This window comes from Setaria italica, chromosome VIII, assembly GCF_000263155.2.
Source record: "Setaria italica strain Yugu1 chromosome VIII, Setaria_italica_v2.0, whole genome shotgun sequence".
In the NCBI taxonomy this organism is placed as follows: Eukaryota; Viridiplantae; Streptophyta; class Magnoliopsida; order Poales; family Poaceae; genus Setaria; species Setaria italica.
In genome coordinates, this window is record NC_028457.1 from 17,690,719 (window position 1) to 17,701,486 (window position 10,768).

Here is a 10,768-nt window from a genome sequence, read left to right on the forward strand (position 1 = left end):
ATGCAAAAGTTTAGATTTCTCCACGCTTTTACACGAATGATGCAAGACATGACTTATTGTTAGAAAGAAAGTTGTATTTAGGTCACATTCACCTAAACAAGGTTTTAACTTTCATTGACTTCATAAAGTAGGGTGGATTGCAGTTTTAACTCAAGGTTGACTTTGATGGCGATTGTGTACATATATAAGATTCTCACAACTAGAGTTGTATAAAGAAGGTGGGGTTGTTTTTGAGGTTGTTCAGATGCATTTGGAGAGTTATTCACTTCTAAATGTTTTTTTAATCTCTTCCAAAAATTACCTATTTAGCTTATTAGGATTTATATTTCTTTTATTCCTTTAAACCAATTTCTTAGCCAAAAAGTGGTTCCATAAGCAAACAATAACTAAAGGTACTGAGCAACTAAAGGTACTGAGAAAATTATAGCGTCTTACTCAAGTCATTAATTAGTTACTGTAAAATTTTGGGAGTCATAGGATTACCACAAAAAGAATTAAATGTTACCACCAAGGGTAGCATGCATTTAATTATTTTTATCTCAAAACCAATAGTGATTCTGAGGGTGAAATTTTAACACTAGGTTGAAGGTTTGTTTCAGAGACTTTGGTGAATTTTTCATGATTTTTGGAGAAGGACATCTATTTCCGATATTTATCTCTTATTTATCATGTTCTACAAGGAAGGTGGAGTTTCTTTCTGATTCTGACCACAACCCATATTTTTCCTACAAACTACACTTCAAAACTAAGCTACTCCAAGTGGTTTTATATTTTTCTCAGCTTTGGATTCAAACTTATGCAAAAAGGAAGATTTAACCCTAGATTTAAAATGTAAGGTTAAAATGGTGACTTTAAGTTCTACTTCAGGGTCCTAAGTATTTTTCTGGGCTTCTACTCACTGAAACATACACTACAAAGTTGGATTTACCTTTTTAGCATTTTTCTTGTATTTACTGTGATTTAAAAGGCCTAAGCAAGAAATAAAACTATAGGATATTATTTACAACAGTAACATGGATAAACTTATTTTTGTAAGAAACTAGACAGAACAAGGATTCCAACAAAAGTGGTTTGGCATTTTTTTGATTTTTCTACGATTTACTGGGTATTTCTAAATTTTATCCTATTTCCTGCCGATTTAAAACAATTATCCATGGCAAACTTGCAATCTACCCCTCACATCTAAGGTTTATTTGCGCAGGGGTCCCTAGGTTTTTCGCATAGGCCCCTGGAAAGAACGGGCAAGATGCAATGTCGTCCCCGCGGTGCGCACGGCGGCGGCGGGTGGAATACCCGGCGATTCACCGGCGGGGGTCGGGCGACAAGTGGCTGAGGGTGCGTATGGGCTCACCTGAGCTCGACATGGCGAGGTTGGGGCGATGGAGATGGCTGGCGAGGGTCAGAACGTGGCTCCGGCGACGAGCTTGGGCACAACCACGGCGGCTTGAGGTGTTTCGGCGGCGGGATGGCCTCAGGCGGTCGTCAGACGGCAGCTAGAGCTTCGAGGGCCACTGGCGGTGTGCAAACGAGTGATGGCGAGGGGGTTTGGCCGGTGGAGGGATGCTCTTCGCGGTGAGGTGGGTGGCGGCATGCAAAATAGAGGCGGCGGAAAGAAAAAAAATGGTGGAGGGGTGCGGAGGGCTCCTCCGGCGGCTCCTTTACTCCTTTTATAAGGCCCGAGGGAGCGGCGGAGAGTTCTTGTTGGCCGGTGGGCCGAGGGGGAGTGAGGGGCGCGGCTGGTGCTCAGGGATTGGGCGGCAGCGCCATTGGCCCTGGGAGCGGAGCTCCAGGGTGTATCTCGCCGTGGTTGGTCACAAGCGATTTTTAGCATGGGCAACTGGTTTGTCGGGCAGGCAAGGCGGAGCGCCAGGGCGCTGGTTGGGTGAGCGGGCGGAGGCGTGGGACGATGGCGGTGTGGCAGCTTTTCCGACGAGTGGGTAGGGCTCCGGTTGGTGGGCATGGATGCGCGATAGGGCAAAAGATAGGCTCGGCCGGCGATAGGGTAGCGGGCAGCTCCATCGGGTCTTGTCGTGGTACTGGTTGGGCCTTAAGCTCGCCGTCCTGTCGCTCCCCCGTTGGGGATAGGGCATCGGCGAGCTGCTGGTGATGGTGCACCACAGGGTAGGCAGTGCTCTGGGCGAACATGCCGGGGTGCTCTAGCGTCGAGGCAAGGCAAGCCAGGAGCGTGATCGACTTTGGGGGCCTCTTACTCAAAATTTTCAAACCAAACATTCGAATATCCTTTTACCAAACTTGTAGTCCTATGGTCGGAGTTCAAACTTTACCAAAGGTATTTGTCCAGATTTTGAACAGATTTGGAGATAACTCGAGCCAAAGTTTGCTAAAAACTAGAAATTCTGGACTTAGCATATTTCAGTCGATTTGGTGGAATCTCAGGGATTTGGCTACCTTCACCGCAAATTTTGGATAGCTTCTAAGTTGAATCAGACCAAGGTGCTAATGAAGGAATTGTTCTTTGGTCTTAGGACTCCAACTTCTATTATGGACTTTTCTTGAGTTTAGTTCAGATTTTTGGAGGAACAGGCTCACCAAGATGCACGCTCTGGATGTTTTCCACACTTAGCAATGGAATGCCAAAAGGCTGAGTTGACTGTTTTACACGACTTTGACCAAGTTTTTGAGCAGGTTCGGTTACGATTTGGACCTAGGTCAGTGTAACAAAGTTAGAACACACTCAAAGGACTACAACTTCTATTAAAGGTCTGACCTGAGGTTAGATATAGAATTGTGAGATAACAGGTTGCAAAGTTGAAGAAAAACCTGAATTCCAGGACTTAGGTCATTTGCAGGGTTTTAATATACTGCTGGTTTGATTCTTGTTTTTGACCTTCTCCCACTCGTAATTAGCCAAAGTGTTATTAACAAAAGTTGTTTTAAATTAAAAGTTTTACAACTCTTATTTGGGTAAAATTTTAAGTTTCTATATAAAAACTCAAGTTTTATGTTTAACTCCAAAAAGAGCTTTTTAGGGGCAAAATGGACATTTCACCTCTTTTACTTAGTGACTAATGACTTGTTTAAGTTTAATTTCACCTAACTAAGGCAGAGTTGTTACAACCACACTTTGGGCTGCGTCTCCTCATACTCCTTGATGGGCTGGCTGGGACCTGCGCCGCCTGCGCTCACCGCCATTCGGTGGACATTGGTGTCGTGCTGAGCCTGGCGTCGAGTGTTGATGATGCTGTGAGCCACGGTTTGGCCCAAGTCACTCCTGGACGTGCGGACACCGTGGAGCAGGTGCTGGGTCAGGCTACGGCGCGACCGCAGCACCCTGCGTTGCTCGAGGCAGCTGCTGCGGTGGTCGAACGGAACGATTCGACTGGTGCGGCCGAGTGCCCCGGTCGGGCAAGAGGCCGCGTGCCACTGTCATGATGTGGAGCTCTCCGCCTGCTGGACAACGGCGGTCTCCACAAGTGCCCAGAGGTTCTGGTGGATCACCTGCTCTTGGGGGTCGGCAGGCTCAAGGAGGCTGCGTAGTAGCATTACCGCGGCAGCGATGTTCTGGCCGGCCTGGGCAAACTATGGGGGATCATCTCCTCCGGGCAGGATGTTGCGCTAAACCTGGTGGGCATGGCCTTGAGCGCCGCTTGCCAGGTTGCGGGCATGCGGCTAAGAGCGTTGTGCGGGGTACGCCAGTGTAGGTGGCTGGCGGCTCTGTCGCCGCTGTCGCAGCTCGTCACCGTGCTCCTGTGCACGCGCCAGGACCTCCGCATGTGGATCCGGGGGGGGGGGGGGGGGTTGTGAGTCTGCTGGGACTCTACCACCTCCAGTGGCTATCCCGGGGTGTCCAACATGGCACACTCCTGAGATAGAGGATGGCTAGGTGCCATAAGGTCACCGATGCCGATACCGTCGCTTTAGACCTCTTCGTTGTAGAGGTTGTGGAAGGAGGCGGGGTTGTAGCCCGCCATCCCCACAAACTCGAACGTGAGAGGGGGCAGCGTCATGGCCCTCTAGAGCCCCTGCGCGTACGTGTCTGTCAGGGACGCGAGGCCGTAGGGGAACTGGTCGTGTGGCAAGTGCGGCGGAGACAGCGGGGTCGTTCCAAAGAGCTGGTGGAAGGTGTTGAACAGTGAGTACAGGACAATGTCCACGTCACTCACCATGAGGTTCAAGCCCAACACAGACTCAAGGTGAAGCGCGAGCGCCTCGATGTTGAGGTCATCGAGTGGCTCGAGGCCCGTGGAGGACCCTCCTTCACCTAGGGGCGCCGAGGTGACCGCCTCCTCGCAAAGGCGGAGTACGCCGAGTTGGTCGACAATGAAGTCCAGACTCCTGAAGCGGAAGGTTTGGGACAGCGCGAAGACGGGTGGAAGCCACATTCCCCCAAGCGGGGGCGCGGGAAACTCCAGCAAGCCGAAGCGAATCGTATCTCTCAAGCTCACCATGCCGAAAGTGGCGCGAAGGTGGGCCATCCGTTGTCCGAAGACGCGAATGCACATCATGCTCCCCACGGACAGTTCCAACTGTTGGTGTGGAACCTGACCAACTAGTAAATACAAGTAGTTTTGTTGTACGTTAGATCGGATATGGCCTAGCATACAATGACACAGGATTTATACTGCTTTGGGCAACGGGCCCTACGTCCAGTTTGGGGTCGGTAGGTCGAATGTATTCCTGAGCCTAGGTGCTCAAAGTTTGCAGTGGGGGTACAAACGAGTGAGGAATGAGAAGGGGGTGTCCGAGACCCGGTCATGCTCTAGTTTGAGTGGAAGAGAGTGACAGGGGCTTGAATCGTGCCGTATGTGCTGGAGAGAGTCTGAGGGTTTCTAATGTGCTTTGTCTCTATCCAGGAGAGAAAGGGCCCGTCCCCTTTTAGAGTCCAAGGGGACGGCCTTACAAGTTTGAGAGAGGGAGACAGAGTGCGCGGGTGCTGCCTAGTCTTGTCGTTGCCTACATCGTCGGGTACGATATTCCTGACAATAAGGATATGCTTCACATGGATATCGTACCGTCACCTCATACCTAGGTACCTTTATTGCGCAGTCAATGGCGCGTACAGTAATGCTCCTGGACGGTAGCCGGCCGCCCGGCTATAAATAGGACTGCTTTTGCATCTGGAGTCCTCATGGCTCAAGTTATAGCTCTGGTTGGCTTGAGGATTTTGCTCTTCGCTAGGGGTAGCTTCGGCTATACTTCATGATGCCCGAAGATTTCTCGTAATGGGTGCCCAGATGCTCCTTCCCTTTGCAGTCTCTTTGGGCATGTCCAGGGGTAGTCCCTTCACCTAGGACAACGAATCACACCTCATCGCCCACCTCGACGTTCTCCTGTACAAGGAGGGAACACCCTTGTTTCCTCTCCGTGAAGATGATGGCTCTACAGAAGTCATCACCTTGAGCTCTGATAGCTATTCTCTAGACAGAGAACTCTTTGCTCTTATCACAGCAGGTGATGGGAGGACGGTGATCAACGACAACTAGAGTGAAATCCTCATCAGGAGCGTCACCTAGATGATGTCTCTCAGGATGAACTCTCTGCCAACGTCGTCGGGGAGGAAACCGAAGGGCAGAGAACCCGATGGTGAGCAAGGAATGCATCGAGAGCAGATCGTCACCGACAATTGACAAAATAGCTCCTGATCACGAACCTAGACAAAGCTTTTGAGGTAGTGCAAACGCGGCAGCACCAGACGCCCCTCGCAACTATCACCTCCATTGACCTCATCACTCATGCCATGCCACAAGACAAGTACATCACAGTATTGTCACAATTAGCAGAACATGCCTACGAACTACTCGATAGGCAGAACTCTATTCCTTCAATATCACATACCCCGACGGTGCGAAGTCAGCATGCCAGTAGCCACATAGACCATGCAGGACCCTCAGCTCGACCACATGAGGATACCAAACACAACCGAGGTGCAATTGAAGACCCAAGACAGAACATAGATATACTGAAGGGTTGTCGGACAACTTTTGTGGGAGGCCTGCGACACCGCAGAGCTGATCCCGAACCTACACATGATGTTGAGGATCTCCGATAGAAGATAAACAATAATCATGATGCTAGAAACATCATCAAAAGAAGGCATTGTGAACGCGAACTCGAAGACGATTATAGGGGTGACGATAATGACAGCTTCCCCACCTTTACAGTAGGGTCAGAAAGACTATCCTACTCGAGAAATTCAAACCTCTGGGTATCTCCAAGTATGATGGCAAGCAAGACCCAGTCCAATGGCTGGTGATGCTACTCATTGTCAGTTCAAGTTGCAGGGGGCACCGATGACACAAAAGTCATATATTTTCCCATATGCATGGAAATTGCTCCACTAACTTGGGTCGAGTCATTGAAGCCAAATTCGATCAACTCTTGGCAAGACCTGAAGAAGGCATCAATCAACAATTACACGGGAGCAATGCAACGCCTGGGCAACAGAAGCAGTGGTGGGATGAGACTCTGCGAAGCTACCTGCATCATTTCTTTGACAAGAAGGCCACTATTGTAGACATCTTAGAAGAAGACGTAATTGACTGTTTTCAAAATGGTCTCTACGATCGCCGTATGTTCCAAGACTTCAGCAGGTGATGTCCTCAGGACGTCAAGTTGCTCAAAAGCATGGCACAATCTTGGGCAGACAAAGAAGATAAAGAGATCGAAAGGTTTGAGTCAAATCCAATCAAGGCCAACACAACAACAATCAAGGCAACGGCTAGGACCACGACAAGAACCGTAACGGTGACCATCGAAATAACTACTCGAGAGGTCAAAACTGCAAGCGCAAGCCAGACAACACTGTCGCAACAACGTCACCATTGGCCAAGAAAGGGTCCAGCAAACATGAAGATAGGCCTACTTTCAGCGAGCTTCTGAAGAAACAATGCCCGTGGCACCCTTATCACAAACACGCAGTGATAGACTGCTACTGCCTGCGCAAAGTAATGAAGGAGTTGCTAGAACCCTTGAGTACCAAAGACAAGGGAAAAGCCAAGGTAGACGAAGGCAAAGATGGTGAGGGCAAGATCCAAACCCCATCCAAGACTATCAATGTCATCTTTGGTGGAATCCCAGGTAACGCCTCCAAGCGGTCTCAAAAGCTAGTACTACGGGAAATCATGTCCATTGAGCATGCTATTCCAACACCTTTAAAGTGGTCTGAGGTACCAATTAGCTTCTCCAAGAAGGATTAGTGGACTAATTTCTTAGAACCAGGATGATTCCCTCTCATCCTAGACCCAGTTGTTGCTGGCTCCAGACTTACCAAGGTACTCATCGTTGGCGGCAGTGGTCTCAACAGCCTGTTCGCCAAGACTTTGAAGAAGATGGGCTTCAACATCACGGAGATGCTCACCCCAACGAGCTCTCCCTTCTATGGAATCGTCCCAGGCAACACGGCTATACCTCTTGGACAGGTAGTCCTGCTAGTTATCTTCGGGACCAAGGAGAACTACCGGACTGAGTACATCCAGTTCGAGGTGGCGGATTTTGAGTCTTCTTATCATGCCATCCTCGGAAGACCAGCATTGGCCAAGTTCATGGCCATCCTACATTATGTGTACTTAGTACTAAAGATGTTGGGACTTCAGAGTCCTCTCCCTCCACGGAGACTTGAAGAGATCGTACGAGTGCGACACCGAGGCCGTCGAATTGGCCATGTCTCAAGTGCCTACTTCAATGCAACAAGTCTTCATCGCTTCAAAGAAGCTCTCCCCAACAGAACTCGAAATTCCAGAGAACAAGTCGAGAGCTACCAAGGTCAAGCTGGCGAGCGGCGTGGACTTCAAAGCCATCGACCTCGAGACCGGTGACACCTCCAAGACAGCCTTGATTAACACAGGGCTAGATGCTAAATAGGAAAGTACGCTCATCAGCTTCCTTCGGGCTAACTGGGACATTTTCGCATGGAAACCGGCAGACATGCTAGGTGTGCCCTAGGAGCTGATTGAGCACTCACTTAATGTAGGTCCCAAAGCTACTCCAAAGAGACAACAACTACGACAATTCGCCTAGGACAGAAGGGAAGCCATCAAGAAAGAGTTGACCAAACTACTAGCGGCAGGATTCATAAAAGAAGTCTTCCATCCTGAGTGGCTCGCCAATCCCGTCTTGGTTCAGACAAAGAACAACAACGAGTAGAGAATGTGCGCTGACTACACAGATCTCAACAAGCATTGTCCAAAGGACCCTTTCGGGCTCCCAAGGATCGACCAAGTCATCGACTCCACAGCTGGATGCGCACTACTCTGTTTCCTAGATTGCTACTCAGGGTATCACCAGATAGCTCTCAAGAAAGAAGATCAGGCCAAGACCGCGTTTATCACCCCTTACGGAACTTTCTGCTACACGACGATGTCCTTCGGGTTGAAGAACGTAGGCGCCACCTACCAATGTGCAATCCAGATGTGTTTGAGAAACAGCTACACCGCAATGTTGAGGCATACGTGGATGACGTGGTAGTCAAAACCAGAAATCCAGATGACCTCATCGTTGACTTGGAAGAAACCTTCACTAGTCTGCGGACTTTCCGGTGGAAGCTCAACCCAACAAAGTGCGTCTTTGGTGTACCATCTAGAAAACTACTCGGGTTCATCATTATCCATAGATGCATTGAAGCAAGCCCTCAGAAGATATCTGCCATCATCGACATGCAAGCTACATGTGGTATCAAGGATGTTTAGAAGTTGACTAGGTGCATGGTGGCCCTCAACATATTTATGTCAAGGCTTGGAGAATGGGGCCTTCCCTTCTTCAAACTACTCAAGCGGCAATATAAGTTTCAGTGGATAGAGGAGGTAGACAAAGCCCTGCTGCAATTGAAGGATTTCTTGTCAAAGCCACCAATTCTCACGGCACCCACTCCTAATGAAGACTTGCTACTATACATCGCTGCAACTACTCATGTCGTAAGCATGCCAATAGTAGTCGAGAGATCTGAACAAGGCCATGTATACAAAGTACAGAGGCCAATTTATTTCGTCAGTGAAGTACTCTCAGATTCCAAGACCCGGTACCCACCGGTCCAAAAATTGTTGTATGCCATACTACTCACCTCGCGGAAGCTGCGACATTACTTCCAGGAACACAAGATCTCTGTTATCACCGACTTCCCCCTGGGCGAGATTCTCCACAATCGAGACGCTACAGGCAGGATCTCAAAATGGGCAGTAGAACTCGAAGCACTATCCCTGGAATTCATGCCAAGAACCGCGATCAAATCCCAAGCTCTAGTCGACTTCATGGTAGAGTGGTGGGAAAATCAACTATCGATGCCGGCAGCACGCCTAGAGCATTGGGCAATGTATTTCGACGGGTCATTGACTGGGAGGCATCCAATAACGAAGTAGAGTATGAAGCGTTATTGCACGGGCTCCGCCTGGCGGTATCACTGGGAACCAAAAGGTTGCTAGTCTACGGTGACTCATTAGTAGTCATCAACAAAGTCAATGACAAGTGGGATCACAACAAGGAGAATATGGATGCATACTGCAGAGAAGTGCGCAAGCTAGAAAATAAATTTTTAGGCCTGGAGTTTCATCATTTAGTCAGCGACAACGTCACCGCGGATGTCCTGTCCAAAACAAAATGGGTTCAATGCGTGCTCAAGTCCCAATAGGAGTCTTCGTCCACGAACTCCGCAAGCTATCCATAGTAGAGCCAGCACTCGCTACAACCACTTAACGTGGTCCTGAGGCACCATATTCGGAGTTAATGATGATTGACGTGGATTGGAGAATTCCATTCATCGACTACATAAAAGAGCAAAGATTACCCTTGGATAAGACGCAGGCAGAATAGGTCCAACGATGAAGCAAGAACTATGTTTTAGTCGTGGACAAGCTCTACAGACGAGGCGCATCATCAGGAGTACTCATGAAATGCGTCACATGAGAAGACGGCAAGGACATATTGGAGGAGATACACAAAGGAATCTGCAGCAACCACACATCCTCGCGCACAATCGTGGGCAAAGCTTTCAGAGCAGTGTTCTACTAGCCAACCACCCTAGCAGAAGTTTTGCCGCAATCATCAGGAGTTTTGCCGCATTTACTATTGCGCTTTCTCTGGAAGAAAGAATCAGAATTGAGAAAATTTCAGAGCAAAATATATGTTTCACTCCGAAACTGGGGGGCATGTGTTGACGCCGGATTTTGACACGTGTTAACGTCGGCGTCAAAGGGGAGGAAGGTGGCTGATACGACAAGCAAGGAGCTACAGTTGGAGGAATCGGCCGATAGAGCTACAGTGTTTCGGCCGATTGACTGAGGGAGTCAATGAACACTGGCCGATTGGAAGCTGGGATGGCTTGGCCGATGTGGCCCTAGAGTGGGCTAGCGAGGTGATTAGCCGAAGCTGAAGATTGGCCCGTGGGAAAATAAAATAACCAACTCCGATGCGGGTTGCGTTCATGTGTAAATATTTTTTATCTTTAAATTAGAGATAGATCTTAGTCGGTTAGGAAATTAGTTGTAACAGAGTATAAATAGGTGCCTCGTAAGGCTTGTAAAAAACACATCAATCAATTATACAGATCTACTTTTCCTACGTACTTTACTTTCAAGTCGGCGACTTCGCCAAATACTTTTCTTTTCACGAGTTCGTACGAATTGGTAGGACTGCATCAACACGACCTCTGGCCAATTTGTAAGTTTCGCTTCTCAAGTAATATCTAAGCTTTAACTTTGGGCGCATCGCTATCGTTTTGTTTAGATTTATTCATCAGTTATCGATGTTTACTAGAATTATAGGTTTTACCTATTGTTTTAGTTTTATTACCATATCCAGCTTGAGATACGAACTGTCG

General features: G+C 48.5%; 1 protein-coding gene across 1 annotated transcript; it reads left to right on the plus strand.

Moving 5' to 3' along the window:
* Positions 1 to 6,908: 6,908 nt before the first annotated feature.
* On the plus strand, positions 6,909 to 7,821 carry LOC105914946. Its single transcript, XM_012848175.1, has 3 exons — positions 6,909 to 7,038; positions 7,201 to 7,456; positions 7,554 to 7,821. Exons 1-3 carry the CDS (start codon positions 6,909 to 6,911, stop codon positions 7,819 to 7,821), a joined length of 654 nt encoding a protein of 217 aa, XP_012703629.1.
* Positions 7,822 to 10,768: the final 2,947 nt, after the last annotated feature.